The sequence below is a fragment of the Aspergillus chevalieri genome, chromosome 4 (assembly GCF_016861735.1).
Source record: "Aspergillus chevalieri M1 DNA, chromosome 4, nearly complete sequence".
NCBI lineage: Eukaryota > Fungi > Ascomycota > Eurotiomycetes > Eurotiales > Aspergillaceae > Aspergillus > Aspergillus chevalieri.
In genome coordinates, this window is record NC_057365.1 from 1,532,438 (window position 1) to 1,558,721 (window position 26,284).

Genomic DNA, 26,284 nt, shown 5'->3' on the forward strand with positions numbered 1-26,284 from the left:
CCATGTTGTCGGTCAGGTCTACTATGGACCGTTAGTTAACGGCCGTCTAGGACTCAACCAAGGCCCGGTTATCACCATGTGTGATGCCATATATCTCTGCCATCCCAGGTGCTATAGTACTCATTATCGGATTCAGTCATGTGCTGGACTATTACTTGCGTAGATGGAGGCCAAAATGGACGACACCGTTTGTTGCGGAATATCCCCTGGACAGTCGTCCGTCTTCACTACAAGGAGCAAAACGACGCTTGGGTTGGGCCCTATGCCTGTTGGCTGTCTCTACTATTGGGCTCGCAACTCAGATAGCTCAATTGGTCCCTCCCGGGCTGGATTCAGCTGCTATCATACTGACTATCTCATGGGTAAGTATATCTGCCATCGATTCTACCACAGGCCCAACAATTAACAAAAAATATAGACAGCTGCTACTCTCTCAATTGCGACTAATCATCCAAGGTCATGTCCTACTTCGATACTTGCATTTTTCATCACAGCATTTGCCGTGGAACTCTCCATCATTCTCAGTCTCGAGGCATATCCAAAATTCAAATTGATTTCCCACTATATTGCAGCCAGTGCCGCTGTGTTGGGTTGTCTAGTTATCCTTCTAATGCCACTACGAGCACCCGCTCTTCCATGCATCGATATTGCTGCAGTGGGCCAGCAACCATCTAGCAAGTTCCGCAGCCCAGAGGACAAGTTGCGACTATGGCAGTTCCTTACTGTCTCGTGGATGGCCCCATTGATATCGACAGGGAAAAAGCGACAACTCCAAGAAGATGATGTTTGGCTCCTTGGATTTGAATTTCAACATCGGAGACTACATGATAGGTTCCGCCGGCTTCGAGGTTCCGTTATTGGTCGCTTACTGCATGCGAATGGCATTGATGTGTTTATAATCACTGCTATTGCCATCGTGCAGATGCTTTGCGGTATGTCATTCTATGCACCCTAGTTGAGCCAGTATTAATGCTCTCATAGACTTTTCGACTCCGGTATTGTTGCAGCAGCTATTACAGGCAATGAATGATGTCGCGGCCCCGAAAAGCGTGGCCTTGACTTATGCTTTCCTGTCACTCGTTGTTCGTTTTGTTGCCACGCAATTCCAGGTCCTACTTCTCTGGTATGGCAGAAGATGTTATGAAAGAAGCAGAGGCGAGATTATCATGATGATCTATGAGAAGGCCCTGTCAAGGAAGAATATCTTTGGCGTTCGAATTGATAATGAACACGGCAAGCCTCATGGTGATGATCACGACGAGGATACGGAATCACAGAACGCTAAGAAGAGAAAATTATGCGGACTCATTCCTTGGGGTCGTGAAACCCATGAGAATACCAAAGAGGCAGCCTCTATCGGAAAGATATTCAACCTGCTACGTGGGGACGCTTACGAAGTGGCCCAGAGATTCTGGGAGATTGACTCATTGGTTGACAAGCCCCTGGGACTTTTGATCGCTGTCATCCTCGTGTGGAAATTGTTTGGACCATCATGCTTCTTGGGAATTCTAGCAGTCCTCGTTGCGCAGGGAATCAATGCAATCATTACTCGGACTCTTCTTCGATGGGAGCGTGTCAGGAGAGCAGCGACAGATGTGCGACTACAGATCTCCTCCCAGTTCGTGGAAGCTCTACGTCATCTACGCTGGTATGGATGGCAAAACCATTGGCTTAATCAAGTCATGGATGCCAGACAGTCTGAGCTGAATCTCCGGATTGTGACAAGCTTGTGGAGTATCCTTATCCGCTTTGTCAACGTGTTCGCCAGTGGTGTATTCCCTGTGTTGGCGTTGTATGCCTATACACTATTGGCTGGAAATCCGCTACGGGTTGATATTATCTTTCCGGCGCTGCAGCTCTTTACCATGCTGGAAACCCGGCTTAGAGATATCCCTGGTCTGATCACGGTGTTGATTAACGCTTCCATTGCGGTAGAACGAATCGAGGACTTTATGTCAGAACCGAACAAAGAGATCAGGCCTACGCAAACTCATGCCGACTCGACCCCGATTCAATTGGAATCATGTTCCTTTGCCTGGCCGGGTAAAAGGTCGTCTGTGCTATCTGATATCTCCTTGACCATTCCGAACGGCCTAACCGTGGTCTCTGGAAAAGTTGGTGCCGGAAAATCAGCACTACTTCAAGCGTTTCTCGGAGAACTGGACAGATTCAGTGGTGATTCGCATATCCCTAATGAGATGGTCGGATATTGTGCCCAGACGCCATGGCTTCAAAGCATGAGCATTCGCGACAACATCTTGTTCTCATCTCCTTACGACGAACAGCGATATAAGCGAGTCCTAGACGCCTGTGCCTTGCTCCCTGATCTTTCAAGCTTCAAACATGGCGATCTGTCATTTGTGGGTGAGAACGGCATTGGCTTATCGGGTGGACAGAAGGCTCGTGTGGCCCTTGCCCGGGCACTCTATAGTACATCCAGGATACTGTTGCTTGATGATCCAATCTCCGCTCTGGACCACAGTACAGCCGAAACGATTGTTCGCAAATGTTTCTCTGGTCCATTGATGCAGAATCGGATGGTCGTGCTAGTGACGCACCGTACTGCGCTCGTTCGTCATATTGCAACTCAAATAGTTGAGATCGAGGATGGACGTGCAATTGTGTATGACAAGGATGCTATTTCTACCGCTGCCACGGACGATGTCGCTCAACAGCCTCCCTCAGACGATGAAGAAGCTGAGCTTCATCACGAAGACGAGCTGGAAGGCACGGAAGCTGCAGTTCCGGACAAGTTTATCGAAGAGGAGCATCGAGCAGAATGGGGTGTAAAGGCCAAGGTTTACTGGGATTACATCAGAGCTGGCAAATATAGATGGTGGATTGCTCTTCTCATTGTCATGACAATCTATCGCCTGATATCGGTTGGACAATCCTGGTTTCTGAAAGAATGGGGAGAGGCCTATGATCAGCGCACCCTCGTGCAAGCGTGGCAAGGTCTGAATTCGTTGCCAATTAACCCCGTCGACGGACTGCCCGCACCCCTCGACGACGTTAAACCTTGGCTACTAGCATTCTTCTTGATCACAACCTTTCAGGCTTTCATGCTGCTGGTTGGACAAGTATTGATGCTGGTCATCGTCTACTTCGCGGGAAAAACGCTCTTCAAGCAGGTGATGGTGGGCGTCAGCCATGCCACATTCCGATTCTTTGATGTCACTCCTATCGGCCGTTTGATGAACCGTCTTACGTCGGACATTGGGGTTGTAGATGGCAATATCAGCGAGCAATTCCAAATCATTGCGTTTCAAGCGATTACTTGGATATCGTCTATTGTTGTCATAGCATCGGTGACGCCAATCTTCCTGGTCTTCTCGCTTGTCCTTACCGGCGCATTCATTGTTATTTTTTTGCGCTTCTTACCAACATCACAGAGTCTGCGAAGATTAGAGATGGTGTCGCTGAGCCCTTTGATCTCAAACTTTGGCGAGCTCCTGCATGGCCTAACCACGGTTCGTGCTTTTCACGCGGAAGAACGATTCCAAAACCGTGTTATAGACGTCGTGGACCGTTTCCAGGGTATGGATCACTTCTACTGGTCTTTGCAGAGCTGGTTGATGTACCGTTTCGAAAACCTCTCAGGCCTATCCACGTTCTGCTTGACAGTGCTTGCTCTGTACACAAATGTCACGCCCGGCCTGGCTGCATTCGTTTTGATCGCAGCAAACAATTTCGTCGCATCGACACACGGCCTATGCAAACAATACGGTCAACTGCAAATGGACTTCGTCTCCGTAGAACGCATAGACGAACTCCTCCATATCGAACAAGAAACACCAGGAACCATTACACCCCCAGCATCCTGGCCCAAATACGGCCACGAAATCACCTTCGAAGATGTAACCATCCGCTACGCACCACACCTAGACCCGTCTCTGTCAAACATATCCCTCCGAATCCCAGGCAGCTCGACAACAGCCATAATCGGCCGCACGGGTAGCGGCAAATCCACACTCGCCGTCTCCCTACTATCCGTAATCCGCCCCGAATCCGGCCGCATCATAATCGACGATATCGACATCGCAAAGGTCAACACCCAAGCCCTCCGCACCCGTGTGACCTTCGTCGCCCAAGACCCCGTCCTATTTCCCGGAACCATCCGCCTAAACCTCGACCCCACAAGCGACTACCCAGACTCCGAATGCGCAGACGTCCTGCACCGCCTCTGCGCCAGACACGGCTGGACACTAGACACAAATATCGAAGCTGGTGGGCGGAACCTTAGTCAGGGACAGAGGCAGCTGATTGGGTTGTCGAGGGCTGTGCTTAGGCGGAGTCCGGTTGTTATATTGGATGAGGCGACGGCATCGATTGATCATGAGACATCATTGGAGATCCAGACGATTTTGAGAGATGAGATGAAAGATTCGACAGTTATTATGGTTGCGCATAGGTTGGAGGCGATTAAGGATGCGGATTATTATGTTGTGTTGGATGGGGGGAGGGTTGCTGAGCAGGGGTTTGTGGGGGAGAGGAGATTAGTATAAGAGTGGTTTTTGTGTCTAGCATAAAACTTTTGATTATCCAGGTAGACTGTGCATTGTACAAGCTTTCGAGATAAACGAGAGTATGTTAGTTAACCCTGATCCGTATTCAAACCCCAACAACCAAGGACCAAGCCATTCCCATCAGCCAGAGGAGCATCAACCGGCTCGCATTCAAGCCCAAGACATTCGCACCACCCGTGGCCGTGGCACCCATGGTCTGACTCGGCCTGTCAAGGTTAACGCCCGTCCAAGTCTCAGACACCGAAGACAAGACAAGCTTTCCCGACCTCGTGCTTATTCCAATTTCTTCCTCCCGAGATGCAGTTCTGGTCGTGGATCCGATAGGCACCAGATCAGTAAAGGTCATCGCACGACCAGAGTGAGTTACCACGCTTTCGATTTGCGAGAACGTAACCCAAGGATCTTCGCCGGATTTAGGGTCGGGGAGTGAGTAGCTCACCAGGGGCAGGGCTTTGGTTTGGATTGTAGCATGAGCCGTAGTTGCAGCCGTGGGCTCATTACCAAGCAATAAAATAGTCCCTGTCAGCTCCTGTCCCAACGACGTGATCACACTTTCTACTTCGTCAATGATGATCCACGGGCGCTCGGATTCAGATCCGGAAGATGTGAAGATTGCTTGTGTTGCTGCTGGGTCAGCAAAAACAGTTGTAGTTCGTGTTTCCGTAACCATCCCACGAGCTAGTGTGGGTTTGTTCGTGAGCAATAGAACAGTTTCCGTAAATTCCACCCCTGACTGCGTTGTAAAGCTTTCCGCCTCCGAGACTATCATCCAAGGGCGCTCGGATTCAGACTCGGAGTGCTCGAAAATCAACGGTTCGAATTCGTCTTCTAGTGGTAGTTCGTCGATTGGCATGGTGCTAGAATCAGTCTCGGTCTGTGCTTCGGTTACGATCGCCATTATGATTGTAGGGTATAGGGAGTCGTCTCGGGATTCAGTCTCGATCGAAGTTTCCACGAAAATATGGGGTTGGAATGCTGGCATGGTTTCTTCATTGTCTATATCCTCTGCCTCCGACTCCGTGGAGCTAGCGCTGGGAATAGGACTAGGATCTCCGGGCATAACTGTGACAGCAGTTGCTATATGTCCATTCTCAGGCCACGGGTTCGAGCAAATAGGCGTTGTAGAATCAACTGGCGATGTCTCGAACTCCGTAATGCTAAAACTAGAACTATCAGACAAGACTGTCGTGGTATATCCATTTTCCGGCCAGGAGCTTGAATAAGCTGACGTAGTAGCATCAATGGGCGAGATCTGAGTCTCGACTTGCGTATGAGTCCTATCCCAGACGGTGACCGTTATGGTGGTGGTTGGCGTCGCGTGATCTTCTTGATGTGAGCTGTCTCTCTTCGATAAGAGATGGACAGGTACATCACACAAAACGGTCTCGTCAAGCTTGACTCGAGAGCCGTCGAAGGCGTATCCTGTTCCGTTGAAAGCACAGACGGCATCGCCGGCACTGGGAGATGATTCGTAACCTGATATGTACTTGTTAGCTGAAGAGTTCGAGTCAGCAGGAAAGTGGACTGCTTACAGACAGCAGTTTCTTCATAACCCCCAGGAAGAATTTCCGAGAGTCTAATCCACGGTTAGCCATGTGCCCTAGTAAACACCGTACGTATATCTCTCAACTTACTCAATATTGCAAGAACGTATCTCAGCATCCGTGTTAGACAGGCAAGACATCATGATAGGACTCCTCAGAGGTCCTTCGAGGCAATAATGTCCTCCTGGCTTCGAGCAGAGAAGGGTGTTTGTTTTCGGGTTGCTAGAGGGTGGTCCCGTTAGAGCGCTGGAAAGTCTAGAGTTGGTATAGAGTAACTTACTAGCCAACCTGCGCCTGTCCAAGATGGACAACGGCGAGGATGACCCAAAGGAGGAAGGAGAGGGTTCGAGTCATGGTGGTAAAGGTTTGGTCGAGTTCTTGAGAGGGGAGAGAGGATGAAGATGAGAAGACGTTGAGGGTGGAAGGTAAACATAAACAACTGGAAGACGGTGAATAACAGGCGCGACGCGAGTCGCTCGATAAATACAAAACAGATGAGATCGTATGGCTTTGGCATTTATGTGCATTAATTGGAGCGGTAGACCAGTGTAACAGTGAATATCTACATGACCATCGGATGAAGCAGACCTGAATTTCATTCGGAGCATTGACTTAGGAAAGGGAAGGTGTATTAGCCTTCGAATTTCGAGTAACTTTCATGTACTTCAGCTTGGACTGACTGTTAAGATAACGGACTTGAGTATCACGTATGTGCATTAATGGCGCTGCTGGGGGGACCAGCTAATAGCAAATATCAACATGGCATGGAATAGAGCAGAACCAGTTATAGAACTTTTTTTATCGGAGGAACCCAAAAAAAAAAAAAAAAAAAACCGACTAAACGCCAAACTCGCCCATCAACATGCATCGAAATAGCCAAAGGCACCAACCAGCAGATTACGCCTGGCTTTCCTTGAACTTGCGAATCCGCCGTTTCAAATCGCCCGCAGTTTGCTGCATAGGGTTCAGCTTCATATCGCGCGCCATAGCGCTATAGTCATCTCCATGTCTCTCGATCAACCGCGATGCCCACTCTTCTTCCCGCTTGCTCAAGTGCCTTGGCTTCTTGCTTTCAACCGCCTTGCCCTCCTGCACCGCCTGGCGCTCAAGCATCTGCACAATCACAGAACCATCATTCCGCTTCGCAGACTCTGTTACCCGGCCCTCGTCATCAGACAAATCATTCAGCGGGTCGTTAAGCGGGTTGGAAATCTTGTGCTTGCGGCCGGCGACTTCGATCTCGTCGTCGGGGCGAATCACACGGATAATCTTGCCGGTTTCGGGGTCGCGCTCAACCTTAATCTCACCAAGTCCCAATTGCTTAGTTGTGGCTTTTGCGCTGCTCTTAATGTGGAGAGGGTCGTCGGGTTGTTCCTCGTAGCCTTCTGCGGTTGTGCCGCGGCGCTCGCTGCCACCGGACGGGGCGTTCAGACGGTGCACCAGACCCAGGCGGCGGTAGTTTTGGGTAAGGGTCAGCTTGCGGTCCCTGCGATTTATTGTAAGCATCCATTTTTAGAAAATACTTGGGAAGGGGGAAAAGAAAATACCAGTTCTCAGCAATGATGGAATTGCCCAGCACATTGACCTTCTTGCGCCCACTCTTGAGGACACCACTCCTCTTAGGCTTGGCCTTGGGTAACGAAGACCGGTTCTTCTTAGCTTGTCGAATGTTCGTCATTTTGTAAACTTGCTTGAGACAAGCTCGTTATGGGATGCGATGCTTTTTTCTTGACCTGTAAAAGATCTCTTATCGATTGATTCCGAAACTTTTGATGTTTGCATTGTTGGTCTTGGCATGTTTGCAACTGTGATCAACAACCGATATCGCCGAGGGGGTTCTTATCTTCGACTTCCTCACTCTCGTATTGACCAGAATTTCAACTTACTTCTAATACGCGCAATGGCGTCTGGATTCGTGCCTGCAATGCGCAGGACAGGACTGGTGCTGATTGCTACTGTTGTTGTTTTCTCTGCCCTCGCGGCCGCCAATGCTGTTCCAGTCGGGGAACTGTCAGTGGGTGAGATTGAGGAGGAATTGCAGGTAATGAGCTGTCTTTGAGCATTTTCAGGATGAAGGGAGAATTCTAACCAAGCGAATGACAGAAATGCCCCCTGGTGGAAGCCCTCAATGAGCATAAACGCGCCACTATCCCTGAAACTACCAGCTTAACCTCCAAGATCTTCTCGGTTCTCTTCCCCGGAAGCCCTGCCGTCAATGCTCTCCTGGCAACATTGTATATCTCCGGACCTCCAAGTATGTCAATCTAAGACGCTATACAAACAAGTCCTGCACACTGTATTGACAACTGTAACTAGACTTCCTCCTGGCCCTATGCCCACCCAACATCGACCCCTCCTCTCTCTCCGTCATGGTCGCGTTCGCTGTCGGAGGTCTACTAGGTGACACACTCTTCCACCTTCTTCCCGAGATCTTCCTGGGCGAGGACTCCCCCGAGCACGTGCGATTTGTCATGGTCGAACCGAACCGGAACCTGCTCCTGGGCGTGGGTATCATGGTTGGTTTCTTTACGTTCGTGGCTATGGATAAGACACTGCGCATTGCGACTGGAGGCGAAGGCCATGACCACTCGCGCAGCCATAGCCATGCGGGGGATAGTCAATCCCAAGCCGTGACAACCGGTGCCCAGCAAACCAGCGACAACGGGCTGAAGCGGCGCAAACCTACTACCACCCAACAACATGAGCCCTCGACTTCCACCAAGAACGAGAAGGAAATTAATCCCAGCGTCAAACTGGGCGGCTACCTAAACCTCATTGCTGACTTTACCCACAACATCACTGACGGCCTCGCCATGTCTTCCTCCTTCTACGCCTCCCCCACTATCGGCGCAACAACCACCGTCGCCGTCTTCTTCCACGAAATCCCACACGAAGTTGGCGACTTTGCTCTCCTCGTGCAATCCGGTTTTTCGAAACGCAAGGCCATGGGCGCGCAGTTCGTTACTGCTGTCGGTGCGTTCCTTGGTACACTTATCGGAATTGCAGTGCAAGAGTTCAGTGGACACGGTCCCGATGCTACGTCTACAGGTTCTGATGCCGCTGGTGCTGCGGCTGGGTTGTTTGGGACCAGTTTGACATGGGGAGATATGTTGCTGCCATTTACGGCGGGAACGTTCTTGTATGTTGGAACTGTGTCTGTTATTCCGGAGTTGTTGGAGACCAGCAAAAACAAGGCCGTTGAGATCCGGAAGACGGTTGTGCAGTTTCTGGCTGTTGCTGTTGGAGCGGGGATTATGCTTGCGTAAGTATACATCTTTTTGGTTCGGTTGAATTGGTGCTGACTTGGACAGTATCTCTTGGGATTAATTGCATCGCTGTCATGCATACAACGCATACACTGTCGATCCATACAGATTCGATTGACGATATGAAGGCTAGGTCCAAATTTAATGATAAATACTCATGCCTCATTTGCATTTGTCTCATCAAGCAGTCTATTAATAAAACATGATAAATGATACCAAGTTGTTAATCAACGCCGAAACCCCAAGGTCCCGTTCAATGTTCAATCAAAGCAGTGCAAAACAAAATCACTCGAAAGAATATGCGCGCTGCGCTATAGTCTATAATCAAGAGGGAAGATATCTATAAGTATAAGGACTTTTTTTTCTTCTTTTTCAGACCATCACTCGTTGTAATGATATACCTAGAAAGAGTCAGCACCAAGTAACGACTATAGTCAGAACGACGGGGACTTACAAAGTACTCGGGCAACCCAAAAATAGAGTACCCCAATCTCTTAGCCATCTTAGCAAAGCCCTCCGTCTCAACCAAATGGTAAAACGGAAAAGCCGGGAACATGGCACCATCACGGTGCACATCGGCCTTGACCATCAACGCCGTCCCGCCAACACCGTCCAACGGCATAAGGCGCTCAGGATCGGGATTCTCAACATCCGCGAGATGAGCCATCAGAGTCCGATAGGTAGCCATCTCGCCGTATCCCTCAAGGATGATCTCGTCGGGGTCCAATTCCGCCGCCAGGGCCTGGGCCGTCCCGCTGTCCACCCAAGAGTTATAGTCGTAGGGCCGGGCATCCATCTTTTTCTTATCCTTGTTATAGTACCGCTGGTAGCAGTTCGGCACGATGATAGGCTGGTTGTGGCTGGTCAGATCCTGGATGAGGGTGGAGGGTGTCTCGATGATATCAGCATCCAGCCAGAGAACCCAGGAGGTGCTGGGTCCGAGAGTCGTAAATACAAGACTGTTTCGGGCACGACTCATAGACTCGCGACGCGCCTTCTGGTTCTCCATCTTGTGCCGCTCCTTCTCATCCTGCGAGGTGAGCGGCGGGTCGAAATCTTGCCGAAGGATGCTGATACTCGCGAACCGAGAGTCGACCGGTCCGGACTGCGTCTTGCTGATAGCTTTTTCGAGCGCCGCAACAGCCGCGTTTCCATCTTTCGTTGATGGCGCAATGAACCCGATAGAAACGAGCTCATGCGGGTAACTCAACCGGACCACGTTGTCCCAGTATTCCTGGTAGAACCGGCTCAGCGGCGTGAGAATAAGGACCCGTTCGCCATTTTTCGCGGAAGCGCTAGTGCTCGTAAGACTGTTGAGGTTGTAGTGCACAACAGGTGGAGGAGCACGGTATCCATCATCGCGGACGGGTTGTGACCTCAGGAACGGCTTCGTGGGCGGGGAAAGCGGGTTTTCAGCCGCATCTCCTTTCCGTAATTGAGAAGATGTGTCGTCTGGTGCGGTAGAAGTCGATGGTGTAGAGGATGAGGGCGAGAATAGGAAAGTGATGAATCCGAATGCTAGCAGAGCTGCTAGGACTAGGGTGATGGGGTTTGTACGCCGGCGTGTCACGACGGCCATTGTGTCCGGAGGAAAGATAAAAGTGCGAGACAAGTGTAAATTAGGATTCGGTTTGTAGATGGCTTCGCCTAAGCAGGAGAGTGGTAGAACTGTCTCGTTACCCAGGAATATTCGCAATGAGGTACTGGCGAGCAGGCATAGTAACGTAGCAATGCAGATGGAAGGAGGAACAGAACGAAGGTGGTGACAAAGAAAGTTCGAGCGGAAAAAAAAGTCAATCAATGCAAATAATATAGGGAGACATAGACTGAGAAACTCTCCTGAGAGTCTCCTGCGCCCTTGTTGCTGATGAAGCAAAAGAGGTTGAGTTCTGTAACTTCTGTACAAGGTCCAGCGGAGTGAAAACCGAGGGCGGTGACCCAATGCGGGCAATGGTATGACGACGCTGCATTGGCTGCTATGTATACAGTAGTAGCCATCTATATAGCATGTTCACAGTATATAAGTACAGTCTATCTATTCATTAAATTTACACCCTCTTGCAATTGATCATGGCAAAGACCGCATCACACCCTCAAATGCAACCAGAGCCATGGCATTCGCCGGGAAGGCCCTCAGGAAACAAGGCACGAAGCCTCGCCAATATCCTCTCCATCCACGCTCCTGGTAAACAGCTCTCGCTGCATCCTTCCACCTGGGGAACCGCCGCTCTCCATCGTTCAAAGCGCCACCCATGGGATCCGTCATGAGACGCTGCTTGACCACGTCCGACGGGTACGATGTGATCCAGAAAACCTGGGCGGAGATACCACCGGCCCAGAAGTTGACTACCGGTGCTGACAGTTTTGTGTGTTCATTGAAACACCGGGTTAGGATATCATAAGATCCCCACCAGCAGAAGAAGAAGGATCGAAAAAAAATCGTGGCACAGAGACCACGATAGAGACCCGATATACCGTGCGTTTTCAGCTGGTTCCTCTATCAGCGATGCTTTCGTAGTCATTTGCAGAAAATGCGTAAGCTTACAAGTTTGCGCAGACAGTCAACAGGCCCACTGTACATGCGCTGGGACTTTTCTGCCGCGTATTGAATCTGTAACCGGGCCTTAATGTGCTCAACTGGAGCAGCAATAAAGCTGACTGTAGTACCCGCCATAATACCTGCAATACCATGACCCAAACTTGGCAATGTACGCATATCCGATTGGCTCCCCCGGTTGAATGGGGTCAATGCACGGGTGTGGGGGTTCGAAAAGACATGTTCAAGAAGTAGTCGCCGGTAGAGTGTCAGAGAGCCAAGCATACTGCAGATTATAATCAGCGACCGCTCTCCACGCTATCTGTTCCCTCGTCACCTTCGCGAGGGCTGGAACTCACACAGAATCCATCACCATCCAACCGACCAGCGGCGGCGTGGCACCTTTGTATAACCCGCTTACACCCTCAACCCGTATTGTTCGTAGCACGCAGTCCAATGGACCCTTAAATTGACCTTCTGTGCTTGTTTGTAGTCGGACTTTCACAGTATCGAATCTGTTCGACCAACGATTGGTTATCTTTCTGACTCTCGCACGGCATTAAGACGGAAAACGGTGGGAAACATACGGATGGCCAACTATATTTACGAAACATCCCGATTAGCCGTCACGTCTTCTCATCCATTGCGCCCAAGAAAACAACGGAGCATCATAATCCAAGAAATTAGGTACTATGGAGACATACCACTCAACTTCGCAATCCCCGAGAATACCCCTGCCACAAATCCCTTATAATTGCCCTTTGATTGCGCTTTGCGTGCCGCCGTATTCCCGTTGTTATTGTTATTATCGCTACCAGTCGCTGCTGAGTTTTGTTGGCCCGCCATCCCCGATGTTGTGGCTGTCGCCAACGGTGGCCGCGTGGATGACATTGTCTGTGCTAATTGTGGGCTTTCCGTATCCTGTATACCTCCGTACTTAAGGCACCGACGTGAGCTTATGATGATGTGTAGCTCTTTTGTCAACGAAAAAAGCTGAGAGAATTGCGGGAGTCCGCTATCGGACGCAGTGGTAAAAGTGTCGGTCGCTCGTCATTCAATTGCGCGGCCAATTGAGTAGAAGGAATGAGGAAATGATAGTAAGTGACAGCACGAATCGCACTTAGCAGAGAACTGAGATTTGAGAAAGATGTCACTTTGGAATGAGTGGAGGGGAAAGAATTGGAGAATATGGATGTTCTTAGTAAAGCGATCGCCCCGCAAAACCGAATGCTTCGGGGATAGGGCCCAACTCCGGGCAGGAACAAGCCTTTCCTGTTTTGGTTAGCTCGTATACATCATTCAGGTGATTCTATCTGAGTATACTACAACACATGGTGCTAAACTAGAGCATCAAAATGTCATTGTCAGCAGAAAGCTCCAAATAAGGCCAGTCGGATGTTGTCGCAAACACAACCAAGCTCGAATCCGGCGCCTATGTGGAGAGGAATGCTGGGCATGCAGCATTATCCCAGGGCATGTAAGTCAGTAGTCCAAAAGAATGACGGGTATGCAATATCGATGAAATTCGTTCTAATCAGAAAAGAACTAATATTTCTATGCTGCTATGTAGGTCGGGCTATGGCGCGACAAAGGACTCATCAACTTTTCCGTCGAGCCCATCAACAACGTCATCCTACTCTGCGCCTGTCATTCTAGATTCGAATCCCTTAGGTTCATATTCATTCCAGATGATATTCAGTTCTCTATCGACTTTGAGCGTCGAGACTACGAGCGCAGACGATCTGCGGTGGGAACTTCGGACATTCTGCCCCAAAGAGAAATACCAACCTCAGAGGTGTACCGTGCCTATCAAAACGGGTCGATAGGAGGCCGCTACGAGCGTGTGTTTGTCCATAAACTCGCTCATTTAGGGTTTGGTCTGGAAGAGCATGCGACGACACCGAAAGAATGGCTGGGCTCTCCCATCATTGTTTTCAGACAGACGGGCTTTTCAAATGCTTAGCAGTCTCTATTTTGACTCTTTGAGACTTGAGACGCGCCTTCAACTTGAAGAACTTATGAAACTTATATGTCTACGATGACAATGAACTCAGAGCTGTTTTCCAAGGATATCAAGAAGTAGTTGCCGAAGAGCGGTATGCTGATTATCACCAGCATTTACCAAATACCAGGGTCAGGGGATGCAGGTTGGGTCCTGGGTCCGGACTCTACAACGGAAGATGTGGTTCACCGAAACTTACCCGTCATGTATGCCTATGGTGACAAGCATCTCAGGGGCTATTTCTCAAAATGTCAAGAAAGATACAGGATTTATGGACGCCCCACTAGAGTCGACCAGCAATTATCAAGTGATTCAACAAGTGATTCGCCCGGTGATTTACCCGGTGATTCATCAAGTGATAAAGCAAGCCAGCACTCATCACTTGTCAGCGAGCCAGAAAAGCTTGATAATCAAAGTCAAGCTAGTATCCAGGAATACGGAATGGGTACTGAACCGAAAAGAGGATGTTGCTACCCTATGTAGGTTTCTGTTTACTCGTGGACGAAGCGGAACGAAATGAATGTCTCCCTTTACACTGATACTTTTGTATTTGCAGTTAGACTGAGGAATAATACGTTCTATATTCATGATAATATTCGGTCTTTCTATTGTGTCTTGCCCTTGTCCCAGAAAATCCCGGGAACAGAGCATTCGGGTTTTAAGTAGGTCCCTTTTCGCTTTTTTTTAAGTGCGTTCAGTTTCGCCTCTCTGTTTTTGTTTATCGCATTGGTATCAAAATTTGCGTTTCTCCTTGCTTTAGTTCTCACCATCGGCAAACGGCGCATATCCAGCAGTGACCTGCCTAAGTCTTCGTGACCGCATCTTTTACTAAATTTGGGGATGTACTCGACTCGTTTTCTGGGTGCTGGATTGTTCTGAGCGGTTGTGCTTGTGTTTGAACAGAACTGCGTGTTGTCTGTTTCGGGTACAACGACCTTGAGAATGACTACACAATGCTGTGGAAAGGGCCAGAAGCAGAAGGGAAGGGTGCAGAAAGGAAATAGTAAAGTTATGAATGTCTAGAGGACAGAACACATGTAGTCATTTAGAGGCAGTAAATATACCAGCTATGATCGATTATAAGTACGTTTCAAGGAAAGTATCGAACATGTTCTATTGTCCAAGCCATTTATCCTAGTCAGAACAGCCTGGTTCTGTCCTCCTAATCCATGACTAACACAAAGCAAAAGGTCCGTGAAAGATAAAGAATAGCAAAAAGGCTGTGATGCCATTGGGGGTATAATATAGACATATCATGATGCTAGGCGCTGTGTTATAATTTATAATCGAATCAGAAACTTCATAATGCCGTTTGAATAAACCGCGCCTGGGTGGAGGGCGACAAAAAGAAAAGGAAACATAGACGACGAAGAAGACTTTTTGACCAAGGCCATGCCACCAACGACGCAGGCAGCTAGCAACAGTCACCGACCCTTAGCATTGAGTATGCTGTTCTTCTGCCAGGCTCGGTCCCCTTCGCGGGCGATCACCTTATCCGACGCGGATCCCGAATTCGAAGGGTCTCTCGAAAATGGGTCTGCGCCGGACGCGCCGGAGGTGAGGTAGTTGTTACCGTCCTCCAAGGCCAAGGGGGTGACCGGACCAGGACTCATGAGGGGATCCAATCGTGGAGCGGATGGGCTTGGAGAGTACTGTCCCGAAGGTACTCGCGAGGTCACACTCTCCATCAGCTGCCATACGCCATCCCGAGAAGAGGAGCCTGACGACTGGCGATATGTGTGGTGACGCGATTGCATTGAAGGCTGAGACTGTTGTTGCTGTTGTCCGATCGTAGTCTGCGAGTTGGTGGATGGGTAGGCGGCAGGGTGGAAGCGTGGAAGATTGCTCAGATGAAAGGAAGGGACGGACTTTGTGGTGTTTTGAGCGCGAGCTCGAGACGATTGCGGAGAGGCAGGACGTCCGGAAGGTGGCATGGCCGATGACATGACAGGGGAGTAGAAGTTGGAGTTGTCGGAGCGCATGCTTGGTGTAGACCGGGGGTGGTTATGGTGAAGATTGTGGGAGTGGTGGTGGTGGTGATGATGCTGATGCTGATGACGACGACGGTGAGACGGACGATGACAACCGTGAAAGTCGAGGTTTTTATGTGAAGATGGTTTTCTCTCGTTTGGAGGAGATTGATCGGTTTGCTGCGGTGCGAAATAATAACCTTTTTCGAAACGGCCGGTTAGTGGGGTGACGGGGAGGTCCGCAGTAGAAACCGGTTTTGGGATGGGGATCGGTCGGGAAGATGAGCTAGAGAGATTGAGAGTGTCTAAATTATCCGCAGTTGCCGTAATCGGCGAAGTTGAACGTGTAGGAGAAGAACAGACGGAAGGAGAAGAGGAGGGGGAGGAGGAAGGCGGAGGATTATAAGTCGAGGAAGTCGCTGTCAAATCGCGCAAGGAAGACAACGAAACGGGTGTGGGGTGAGTTAACGACGGTCTGGAGATTAAGCTCGGCCGACGGTATCCACGATTTGAGGCTGGAAAGAAAGCACGCGATCAGCAATCATGAAACTGAGAAGGTATGCCACACGTGTTCAACAGCAGAATGGGAAGGAGAGGAGGGGAAAGAGAGGAATGCTGTCCATACAGAAGAATGACAACTGGAAAAGAGGGCAAACTTACAGGAACTGGTGGTGGAAGATCCATGGGACGAGGGATACACAGAGGACGACGACGAGGAACAGGAAGAGGAGGGGAAATACATTTTATATCCCATCAGCCTATTTTCTCAACACTCTTCTGTCTTTCCCTTTTTCTCTCTTTCTTTCTTTCTTTCTTCCCTTCTAAGCAAAATATCAGTGTCTTAATCTTCTGTTACACGGAGAAAAGACTGCGGGGAAAAATACCGACTATTATATACATAGTACACGGACCCAGACAACGGCAGGTCACGGGCCAACCATCGTGTGACTTGTACGCATGGCGGGCCGGACAGATCCACCCACAGCCGGAACTAGTCTATTTCTAGGCGTATATATGAACTCTTATACCCACTTATACGCTCTTGTGCATGATTACCGTATCATACGGTATCGTAACGTACAGGATGCTCAGACACTGCCCTATGACTTGATCTGCTGCTCATCTTATCACATCATCATCACCGTTGCTGTCACCAGTACTTTCAGCTGGCAGTGTTTTATTGGAGTTGAAGATGGTCTAGATGACTGGATATATATTGATATATATTGATAGTAAACTAGTTGAACTGATTGGTCATGCAGCATGCAAAACACCAAAGACACACGACAACTGGAAGCTGTCGACGATCGGCTGCAGAGCCAACGTAGAGTGACGTTGTAAGATTTCCTCATTGTCTGCCCAAGACTAATAGTTATGCCATACATACAAAAACATAAAAAGACTGGTACATCTCAAGTCTTTCTGTTTTGGTTTCCTTTCTGCCGCTTTCCTTTTTTGGATAACTTCCTATTAACTTCTTTTCTGCCGTGCCAGACCGATCACTACGAGACAATCATGGCCAAAGTTTCTTCACTTTTCCCCCTGGAACAGACCTACTATCAGTCTCTGCTGCAGAGGTAAGTCCTGTCATCTTGTACATCGCTCGTTTCAGAGTCAAAACTAATTATCAACAATCTGACAGGTCCAAAATGGTGAGTACAATCATACTCGAATGTCATCAGTCGCTTATTTCCCTGAGACAGTATTTTCCGGCTCAAGATGTCATGCTGCAAAGCCTCAATACTGTTACCATTTCCAAGCTGGAATATGAGAATCTAGTGAGCTTCATCTTATATGGCTGGCTACCACTTGAAGAGCTAACCTCTGCTAGCTCCAAGCGTCGTATCAATTTGGTATGCAAGTTTTGATACCTACATCGAATCTGACTGACACCATCCAGCAAAACTAAAGGGATCGCTTCTGAACGGGGGTCTGTCACAAGAAACTCTTGATGTAAGCCTCGCTGTTGCAAACACACTTGTCACCTCTGCTGACATGTTGCTTTATAGATATTGATCTACGGTGCGCAAGCACAACCGAAGCCCTCGTCTCAGAACAACGACCAGAATAACGAGAACGCTGCTCCACGACACACTGAATCTAATGAACATACCAACGTTTCGACTCCTGCAAAGACTGCGGTTCATACTCACAAGTATCAGGACGACAAAGACACGATCAATGACTACAAAGTACCTGGTGGCTTTGGCGATTGCGAATATGATGATGAGGAGGAGGAGGAGGATGGCGTCATTGTCTCGCCAAATAGCGAAGGGAAAGTTTATTCTGAGGATACCTCGAAGGGCGAACAATCTTCTACTGGTCAGCGAACTGTTTTGATTCGTAACCTACCAGACCGGGTCACTCATGAAGACATCACCGACGCCGTGAGAGGCGGTGCTCTTCTACATATCTACCTTCGAGCTCGCGACCATTTTGCAAATATATCTTTCGTTGACGAGGGTGCGGCGTACGCCTTTCTGCGTCACACCAAGATTCACGGCCTTCATGTGGCTGGTAAGCGCGTACGTTGACCTATCCTTCTACTGCGTCGTGCCCCAAATCCTAATGATAACTTGCAGGTGGATACAGCGTGGAGTGACCGTCAATTCTATCTTCCTTCATATGTCAGAGCCAAAATCAACGGAGGGGCTTCCCGGGTCCTGGTCATCAACAACGTCAGCCCATTTATCACGGAAGAGTTGATTCGGAGAGACCTTGACCATATCCATAATCTCATTGTCATCTCCGTCAAATTCCATCATGGCAATGCATACATCTCAACGAACTCCGTCCACAACACTCTTTTTGCACGTACGTGTATGATGTCCCGCCGCACGTACAAGGGGATGCGCATTGCCTTTTACCCAGATGAGTGCGCCGAACCACTGGCCAAGATCACGCCAAAGAAGGACATGCATCCAGCACCAAATAAACCAGTTTCACGTCCAAACCGCTTCCAGCTTCTCTCCCTTGATGGGACCGAGAACGAAGAGGAGGATGGGACCGAGAACGAAGAGGATGATTACGAGAACATCCACGATGGCTTGGACAGCCATTCTTCGGTGAATGGCGGTGTCTGCTGGGCAGACAGGATCTGACACGGCATGAGAGTGGTCTTTGTCTTATGATATACCCTATGTTTTATTTTTTTTTTTAGCTCTCCGCCTCGGTCGAGTAAGATCTACCGTGCTTGGTCATTTTGCTTTATAATGTTTATTTTAGGTCCAGTTACGCAGTAGAATGCGATTATACGATCCTACTCTTGAGATGCAACTACCATAGCCTTTAGAATGAGATGGCAGTGAACTCAACTCGAAGCATAAGGATATGAAGGCCGTAGGTATGCGTTGCAGGTTTTTCTTTGATTGCCAACTCCAGACCCAGATAAAACACTAATGCAAGGCTCCCTGTCTTTAAACAGAAGAAAACAGAAAACGGGGTGATATTTCAGATTCCTGGCCTATACTAAATCCATCCGAGAAATTGCCAGTAAACCCTATCCACTTCCATAACACCATGAACAGGACGTTCCTCGGTCGCCCAATGATCCCTCTCTCCCGACAGAAACCACCGCCAAACGAAGCAGAACCAACACCATATGAAAAAGGGGATATGTGTTCGTATTCCCTCTCTTCCGTATTTTGCAAATAAACTTTTTTTTTCGTAAAAAGATGTATTGGCGTGTCGATCTGTCCGTTTAACGGTAGGACTTCTGGTACCTTGCGCGGGCACCGCGACCACCGAACTTCTTGGGCTCGGCGCGGCGGTTGTCGGCAACGAGCAGTGTGCGGTCGTACTGGCCAAGAGCCTGCTTGAGCTGGTTCTTGGAGTGCTCGTCGACGTACTTCTGGTAGTAGGCGACGATGGACTTGGCGATGGCCTGGCGGATGGCGTAGACCTGCGAGGTGTGACCACCACCGGAGACGCGGACACGGATGTCGACACCGGCGAACTTGTCGGCACCAACAATCAGGAGGGGCTCGTAGACCTGTTCATCATCTTGTTAGAAGCGTGTCCCCCTCTTCGACTTCATTTTTTTTTTTCGGCGGTGGTTGCGGCGTACCTTGAAGCGGAGGATCTCAGGCTGGACCAGAGAGAGGGGCTGGCCATTAACCTTGACAAGACCCTTGCCTTGCTGTATAACAGTCTCAGTATTCGTTTCAAATCCCAGGCGATGTGTGAATTCAAGAGCGAGAGCGAATGATTCCCTTCCACCGGTTCCTCCGTGGTCTCCCTTCCATCTTCATTTTTTTCCCCTTCCGTTCTTCATCTTCCGATCATTCAATTCGACGCCATTCGTATCGCCAATCGCTCGTAGAAAGGGACAAGGACAGGATTCATCAGGAAAAGTATTCTCATACCTTGCAGTGGGCGACAGCGGTAGCTATAGTCAAAATCCCGTTAGCAACTCCGATCGCACAAAATTCTTCCCCCATCAAAAAATCCCAAGGAAAAAAATCCAAACATACCCGTCTTCTTCTTGCCGAAGCATTGCACACTCGGGACGGAAGCCATGGTGATAGAATGGCCCTTGTCGGTTGTCGAGAGAGGGAGTGTGCTGTAAAGTTGTCGAGATTATTGCTTGGTCGCTCGAATCGAGATTGTTCCGTGCGGGCAGGTTTTCGCTTAGTGCGCGGCGCTAGTGCGCCTGGGTCTAGGGCTCGGCCGCGGGCGGTGGGAGGTCACGTGATATGGAAAGTTCCGCGTTGGTCGGGCCGGAGGATGCGGACGTAGATGTAGATAGAGAGAAGAGGCTTGGTTGAGGACCATTGTTGCTGGATTGGTTCATTGCTTGTTTGTTTTGCTTTGCGGTGACACATTGATTGATTCCACGTCCTCCGTTCGAAGATAAATCGCCCTCGACGCTGGGGCTGAAGATACAAACATGTCACAAACCGTCGGAAGGGTAAGTTATGCCTCTTGACTTGCCTGTCCGTATAACATTACTGACAATGTCATTCAGACCCGCCTCGCCTACTCTCGCGCCTGGCATCATGTCGACGTCGGCTCCGATCCCCGCTCCCTCGGCCGCGTCGCCTCCTCCATCGCACTCTTCCTAATGGGCAAGCATAAGCCCATCTATGACCCATCGACGGACTGCGGCGACTACGTTGTTGCGGTTGGCTGCCACGATCTGCGAACAACGGGGAAGAAGCGGTTCCAGAAGCTGTACTACACGCATAACACCCGGCCCGGTAGTCTGAAGAGCATGACTATGGACAAAATGATTGAGAAATGGGGTGGTGGCGAGGTTTTGCGGAGGGCGGTTAAAGGCATGTTGCCGAAGAATCGGTTGCAGGCGAAGAGGTTGGCACGGTTGAAGAGTGAGTGCTTATTCTGGACTATGCTGTCGTTGTTGGGTGTAGCTAACTCGTTGCAGCGTTCGAGGGTGTTCACCATCCGTACAAGGAGAACATTATAAAGTACGGCAACCAGTCGGTTATTGGAAGCTTGCCGGAAGTTCAGGATGCTTTCAAGGTTGAGGCCGCCAAGGAGGCGTCTTCGTGAGAATTGCCGGGTTGTTTGTTCTTCTTTCTATCTGTAATGCTTGTCTCCTTTTACTGTTTTCATGATCAAGCGCATCGGTGGGCGTTTTGTGATTATACTACACCACGTGTCAGTTATGCCTTTTCTACTTAGGATGGCCATTGTCGGACTGAAGTTTGATGCTATTGTACTATAGGAATGCCAAAGTGAATACCCTATCTAGACGACTAAACAACGCCGATTGTTGATATTAGATATCGATCCAGTTCTGAATGTATCTCTACAGCTTCCCCTTGACTTGGTCAGGCGGCGAACGTCCCACGGTGCACTTGATAAGGCCGTTGGGGTTGGTTTGCGGAGCGTATACTTCGGCATTTTCACCCGTGTTCTTGAGGTCTTTGTGCCAGCTGAGGTCTGCAAAGGGTTAACATCCAAAGTTCAACAATCCATAGCGCAAGACACATACCGATCTCGAAATAATGCTTGTTCGGCAACGAATACTCCACCGTCTCAACCAACGGCTGATACGCCAGAATCTCGTCCGCCATCTTGTACATCGTGTTCTGCACACTCGCACTGTTATCCTCCGCAAAGATCTTCAATGTAATATCTCTCGCCGCCTCCCAAGTAGCATCAAACTTGGGCACATTTGAACGAACATCCTCCAAATCCCTCAACCGCTTCCACTGCCAATCAGCAGCAACGTCCGTACTCAATACCCGATCCCAAGTCTCCGGCAACGTGGTATACTCGTCCCGCAAGAACCCCCAGAACTGCGAGTTGGTGCTCTTGAGCACTGTCAACCCGCGGATGCTCGTTTTGATATCGATATCCACACCTTCTGTCGCATCTACCTGCACAGTTCTCGTTTCCTCGCCGTTCTTGACGAACGAGTGCGGGTGAGACTTGCCGTCGATGTCCATGCGCGCCCATCGGTGTGTGACGACGGTAGCGTGGGCGGCGTGGATGTGGCGGTATGTTTGGATGAAGTGGGTGGCTAGGATGGAACCGAAGAGCTCGGGGGGTGTCACGGGATGCTGTTTAGCGAGAATGTATATGGTATTTTTGATGGAGTCAGTTGCGACGACGACGCTGTTGTCTGCTTTTGTGTACCTTCACGATATTAGCTTGTTTCGTCTCATGGTGGTTAGTGCATGGAAGACTAACGACTCATCGATTTCTCCCTCCAAGAGCACGCAGACTGTCATCTCGAACACGGTCTGCACGCCTGTTTCGGGATTCCGGTGGACTTTGTAAACGCGCACATTGTCCTTGCCGTAGCGAGCTGCGGATAGTCGAGAGGACATGTTGACTTTAGGATAATGGTATAGAAAGCGTAGAGCAATACAGTAATCGAATCTAAGCCGTAGATAGGCGCTAGCAAGCGATTTGCGGGGAAGCTGTCAACTGATAAGGATAGATCAAGAACTGTCAATCCGGATCACCAACAATCCAGAGTGATGTTTCTTCTTGTTTCTCTTCTCAAGACCAGTTGCATGAGTGACTCGTGGCCTTTTATAGCATGGACTCCTGCAGAAACGCGGTCTGTATCCCACGGCCATCGGCAACCTCCGATGCCCGCATGCCGGCCGCATCCAACGGAGCTCTTATCTCGTTATCAGGGGCTATCAAGAAGTCGCTATCAGTAAAGGAGCAGTATTTGAATATCGCCTGTCGCTTCGCTCGCTAGTTTCTCTTTTGCCTTTCTTTTATGTGAATGTGGGCTGATCTACCCATGTTCCTTCTCTCACGGGGCTTGGATTTGGACGCATTAGCCGCCACGAACCATACAAATGCTATTGGTTACATACATTCTTATAACAACGCAAAGAACAGGACTTTTGAATCAGGTTGAACAGGACATAATCTCAGGCTGACCAGACCGTGTTTCATATTGAATCACCGATTCTGTCGTTCCAAGAGGCATCATTCCCCCGTCTCCTGTCTGCGACTCGCTATTGATATATATCACCGCATGCTGAGCCCCGAACCCATTGAACCGTGTCCCAGTTGCTGTGGTATACGCTATTTCATGTCAATGACCTCATTTCTCGTTTCAACTGATGGTTTGAAACTCACCTCCCATGTTCTTGTACATCAACCAATCCCCAACCTTGACTTCCGAGTCCATTCGCATCTTGCGAGTCACGCAATCTACACTGTCGCAAGTCGGGCCCCAGATGCTATACCAGTGCTCCCCGTCTTCCCGTGACGAATCCGCTCGAGAGGCTGTCAAGCTGAGTGCCGGTGTTACAAGTGACGGACACATAGCCTCGTGCTCGATCAGGACGTTCATGAAATTGCCGTATACGCCGTCATTCTGGTACAGCATGTCCGGGTTCGAGTTGTCATTACAAACCTGGCGTCGACGGGAGATAATTTTGCAAACTAGCGTGTATGCATTACGGGCATAGAACCGTCCGGGTTCTGCGATGATGCGGACTTCGGGAGGCATATACAGCTTTACAGCTTCTCTGATACCGGATGCCATGCGCTCAAAGCCTGAATCTTGGAACCCACCACCTATGTCGAGATATTGCAGATGATGCCCAATTCGAGCGGCTTGATCAAAAACGGCTCTTGCTCTTTCCATTGCGTCGACGAACGACTGATGATTGGTTGCTCCGGTGCCTGAACATCTTTTAGCACCGTGCTCTCACTAGATTCTCAAGGACACAGCGTCATAACTCACCAACATGAAAACTAACCCCTACAACCTCGAGTCCCAAGTCCCAAGCCCGTTCAAGCAATGCCGTCGTCGCCTCAGGGGAAGCACCAAACTTATCACCAAACTGAATCAACGCGTCGTCATCACTGGCATATATCCGCAAAAACAATTGAGCATTAGGCATAAACTTTTTGATCGAGTCCAGCTCGTCCAAATTATCAAAAGTCGTCTTGGTCACACCCATATCGCGTGCCGTACACAATGCAGACGCTGCTTTGCATGGGTTGGCAAAGACAATCCGGGATGGATCCACTCCCAGATTTCGTACTCGTCTCAGTTCGTCAATCGAGGCACAGTCAAAGCCAGTGCCTAGTTCCGCGAGGAAGCTCAGCAGTGTCAGGTCTGGATTACATTTGACCGCTTTCTTATCCATTAGCGGCGCTCAGAGAACAAAATAGTATAGAAGGAGCCATACGGACCATAAAATGGTTGAACGGCAGGCAAATTGCGAGTCCACCGCTGGTGTTGCCTGTATACCTGCCCCAGATCTGCAACGAAGAATGGTTCGTCATCTTCTACTCTACCTGATTCGTCGTCCAACAGGGCCAGGCGGGCCTGGATGACGAATGTTGCTAATTCGTCTGGGCTGATTGCGCTGGCGAGCTTCATTTTATTACCCACGAGGACCATCGAAGTCGAGTATACGTGCGTGGCTTATTAATTCAACTCGAGTCGAATGCAAAAAAGGCAATGGTACGATATGGCTTGGGAAAAAAGACTAGGTGTATCAACGCACATAAACTGAGCGCAGAATCATATCGAAATTGATGTGCGAGAACAGTGGGTTTATAAATGAGAAAGCAAAGAGATGGTGAGCTGAAACTGCACGCCAGCAATGGCTGCATCATTGGTGCAGAGGATTGTCGCCAGAGCTGAGAGCTTGTTTACGGAACCCACCCTCTGCTGCTCTTTACTGGCTAGCTCGCGATGTTGTGTACAGGTATGAGCTTTTTTGAAGGCTTGGAATTCATTTGCCTTACGGATTTACCAACTCGTGATAATTTGATGTCGTGAGATTCGTCGAGAACTTCCCTATTCAGGTCAAAGTGTGCGTGCCGGATGCCGGGGGATGTGCAACAAAATGGCGCTTTTGTTTACATCTTTTTGGTGGAGGCCTGGACCCCCAGTTATGCACAGACAAAAAGTACAAAATACACGAGAAGATTTGTGTTCCGTTGCCAATCATGTCATTTTTCAGCTTGTTTGGTGACGGGTCGAATGGAGGATATGTATCCATACAGAGAGTCGGTGGGCCTGGATGCACTGCCGCCCGGACTGGCTGGCGATCGTCGCTGTGGATCCTCGATATCCATACGCGAATTGCCTGAATCCAGGAAACTGAGCAATGTCCTCGATAATACCCAATGGACTGTACACTTTCTGTTGGGAGATATAATCGGATGATAAGCCGAGTACGACAAAGTACATCAAAACGGTTCCACATGTCTTGAAGCCTCAGGACAGATTGGAATCTACATGTCATTCGGATCGAGCATGCCAGCTCACCGTTGTATGAATTTTAAATGCCTCATGGGATGAGGTGGAAATCCGGTGTCAGAGAGACGAAAGTGAGAGCAATGTCGGACACTGGGGAGCACAGCATACAACCGAAAAATGACCAGAAAATAGAAGCAGTGAGAGACGCGCAGTCGAGTATCCGAGGAATCATTAGGGACCACTCCGTACAGCTATGGTCATGCCCCATGCATACGGAATGCAGTGCTGGAACTGAGAGGGGTGTTTGTTTTGCCGGACACACGGACTACGGGGCAGCCATTGACCTTAAAGCACTCTGAGCTAACAGGCGTGCATAATAACATCATATCCAGCACGGGGGAGGGATTATGCCGTGGAATCCAGATGCAGCCTTGCAGGAGAGCAGGGGTAACCAAACAGCATAATGCATGATAAATCACACAAATCACACCCCTAAGGATCGATCCACACATCGGTCGAATCTTCGCCTCATGAGCAAGGAAAAGCAGAATGGCGTCCGCGTATACAATACGGTGCTACTCTTTCCCAGCTGCTGACGGGAGACGTCAACAAGTTCAGTTGCATCATGAGGATTCTGTACTCCGTACAGCATCACCATGAGTTTGTATGATCAATAGCGAAACGGACTGACTGGCGAATATTTTGCGACGTTAGGCCCGGACAGCTTTTTGTGTGTCGATGTCATGTACTCCGTACCGTTGAGGCTTGTAGGATCGCAAGTAGAT

The 26,284-nt window shown here is 49.4% G+C and overlaps 12 protein-coding genes across 12 annotated transcripts; 4 read left to right on the plus strand and 8 right to left on the minus strand.

Annotated features, from left to right (window-relative positions):
• Positions 1-610: 610 nt before the first annotated feature.
• Positions 611-4,505, plus strand: ACHE_40555S (putative ABC bile acid transporter; the record flags this gene model as incomplete). The annotated part of the gene is made up of 2 exons (XM_043278767.1): positions 611-932; positions 982-4,505. 2 exons carry the CDS (start codon positions 611-613, stop codon positions 4,503-4,505), a joined length of 3,846 nt encoding a protein of 1,281 aa, XP_043136513.1.
• Positions 4,506-4,611: 106 nt separating this feature from the next.
• On the minus strand, positions 4,612-6,424 carry ACHE_40556A (uncharacterized protein; the record flags this gene model as incomplete). The annotated part of the gene is made up of 4 exons (XM_043278768.1): positions 4,612-6,002; positions 6,059-6,102; positions 6,161-6,292; positions 6,351-6,424. The coding sequence occupies 4 exons, from the start codon at positions 6,422-6,424 to the stop codon at positions 4,612-4,614; spliced, it is 1,641 nt and encodes a 546-aa protein (XP_043136514.1).
• A 543-nt stretch (positions 6,425-6,967) lies between these two features.
• On the minus strand, positions 6,968-7,748 carry NOP16 (nucleolar protein 16; the record flags this gene model as incomplete). The annotated part of the gene is made up of 2 exons (XM_043278769.1): positions 6,968-7,556; positions 7,618-7,748. The coding sequence occupies 2 exons, from the start codon at positions 7,746-7,748 to the stop codon at positions 6,968-6,970; spliced, it is 720 nt and encodes a 239-aa protein (XP_043136515.1).
• Positions 7,749-7,970: 222 nt separating this feature from the next.
• On the plus strand, positions 7,971-9,397 carry ACHE_40558S (Zn(2+) transporter YKE4; the record flags this gene model as incomplete). The annotated part of the gene is made up of 4 exons (XM_043278770.1): positions 7,971-8,111; positions 8,174-8,324; positions 8,387-9,332; positions 9,382-9,397. 4 exons carry the CDS (start codon positions 7,971-7,973, stop codon positions 9,395-9,397), a joined length of 1,254 nt encoding a protein of 417 aa, XP_043136516.1.
• Positions 9,398-9,716: 319 nt separating this feature from the next.
• On the minus strand, positions 9,717-10,915 carry MNN9 (mannosyltransferase complex subunit MNN9; the record flags this gene model as incomplete). Its single annotated transcript, XM_043278771.1, has 2 exons — positions 9,717-9,737; positions 9,791-10,915. 2 exons carry the CDS (start codon positions 10,913-10,915, stop codon positions 9,717-9,719), a joined length of 1,146 nt encoding a protein of 381 aa, XP_043136517.1.
• A 489-nt stretch (positions 10,916-11,404) lies between these two features.
• Positions 11,405-12,763, minus strand: ACHE_40560A (putative mitochondrial carrier protein; the record flags this gene model as incomplete). Its single annotated transcript, XM_043278772.1, has 5 exons — positions 11,405-11,824; positions 11,882-12,158; positions 12,232-12,387; positions 12,460-12,469; positions 12,577-12,763. The coding sequence occupies 5 exons, from the start codon at positions 12,761-12,763 to the stop codon at positions 11,405-11,407; spliced, it is 1,050 nt and encodes a 349-aa protein (XP_043136518.1).
• A 2,535-nt stretch (positions 12,764-15,298) lies between these two features.
• ACHE_40561A (uncharacterized protein) lies at positions 15,299-16,598 on the minus strand (the record flags this gene model as incomplete). Its single annotated transcript, XM_043278773.1, has 2 exons — positions 15,299-16,359; positions 16,505-16,598. The coding sequence occupies 2 exons, from the start codon at positions 16,596-16,598 to the stop codon at positions 15,299-15,301; spliced, it is 1,155 nt and encodes a 384-aa protein (XP_043136519.1).
• A 761-nt stretch (positions 16,599-17,359) lies between these two features.
• ACHE_40562S (RNA-binding protein) lies at positions 17,360-18,945 on the plus strand (the record flags this gene model as incomplete). Its single annotated transcript, XM_043278774.1, has 7 exons — positions 17,360-17,421; positions 17,487-17,496; positions 17,548-17,622; positions 17,676-17,697; positions 17,745-17,797; positions 17,854-18,369; positions 18,427-18,945. 7 exons carry the CDS (start codon positions 17,360-17,362, stop codon positions 18,943-18,945), a joined length of 1,257 nt encoding a protein of 418 aa, XP_043136520.1.
• Positions 18,946-19,544: 599 nt separating this feature from the next.
• On the minus strand, positions 19,545-20,362 carry RPS16 (40S ribosomal protein uS9; the record flags this gene model as incomplete). Its single annotated transcript, XM_043278776.1, has 4 exons — positions 19,545-19,835; positions 19,911-19,982; positions 20,209-20,231; positions 20,317-20,362. The coding sequence occupies 4 exons, from the start codon at positions 20,360-20,362 to the stop codon at positions 19,545-19,547; spliced, it is 432 nt and encodes a 143-aa protein (XP_043136521.1).
• Positions 20,363-20,732: 370 nt separating this feature from the next.
• MRPL23 (mitochondrial 54S ribosomal protein uL13m) lies at positions 20,733-21,355 on the plus strand (the record flags this gene model as incomplete). Its single annotated transcript, XM_043278777.1, has 3 exons — positions 20,733-20,753; positions 20,811-21,171; positions 21,228-21,355. 3 exons carry the CDS (start codon positions 20,733-20,735, stop codon positions 21,353-21,355), a joined length of 510 nt encoding a protein of 169 aa, XP_043136522.1.
• Positions 21,356-21,614: 259 nt separating this feature from the next.
• Positions 21,615-22,641, minus strand: ACHE_40565A (urate oxidase; the record flags this gene model as incomplete). Its single annotated transcript, XM_043278778.1, has 3 exons — positions 21,615-21,748; positions 21,801-22,447; positions 22,502-22,641. 3 exons carry the CDS (start codon positions 22,639-22,641, stop codon positions 21,615-21,617), a joined length of 921 nt encoding a protein of 306 aa, XP_043136523.1.
• Positions 22,642-23,180: 539 nt separating this feature from the next.
• On the minus strand, positions 23,181-24,692 carry ACHE_40566A (type III PLP-dependent enzyme; the record flags this gene model as incomplete). Its single annotated transcript, XM_043278779.1, has 4 exons — positions 23,181-23,359; positions 23,414-23,965; positions 24,027-24,422; positions 24,482-24,692. 4 exons carry the CDS (start codon positions 24,690-24,692, stop codon positions 23,181-23,183), a joined length of 1,338 nt encoding a protein of 445 aa, XP_043136524.1.
• Between the last annotated feature and the right edge of the window lie 1,592 nt (positions 24,693-26,284).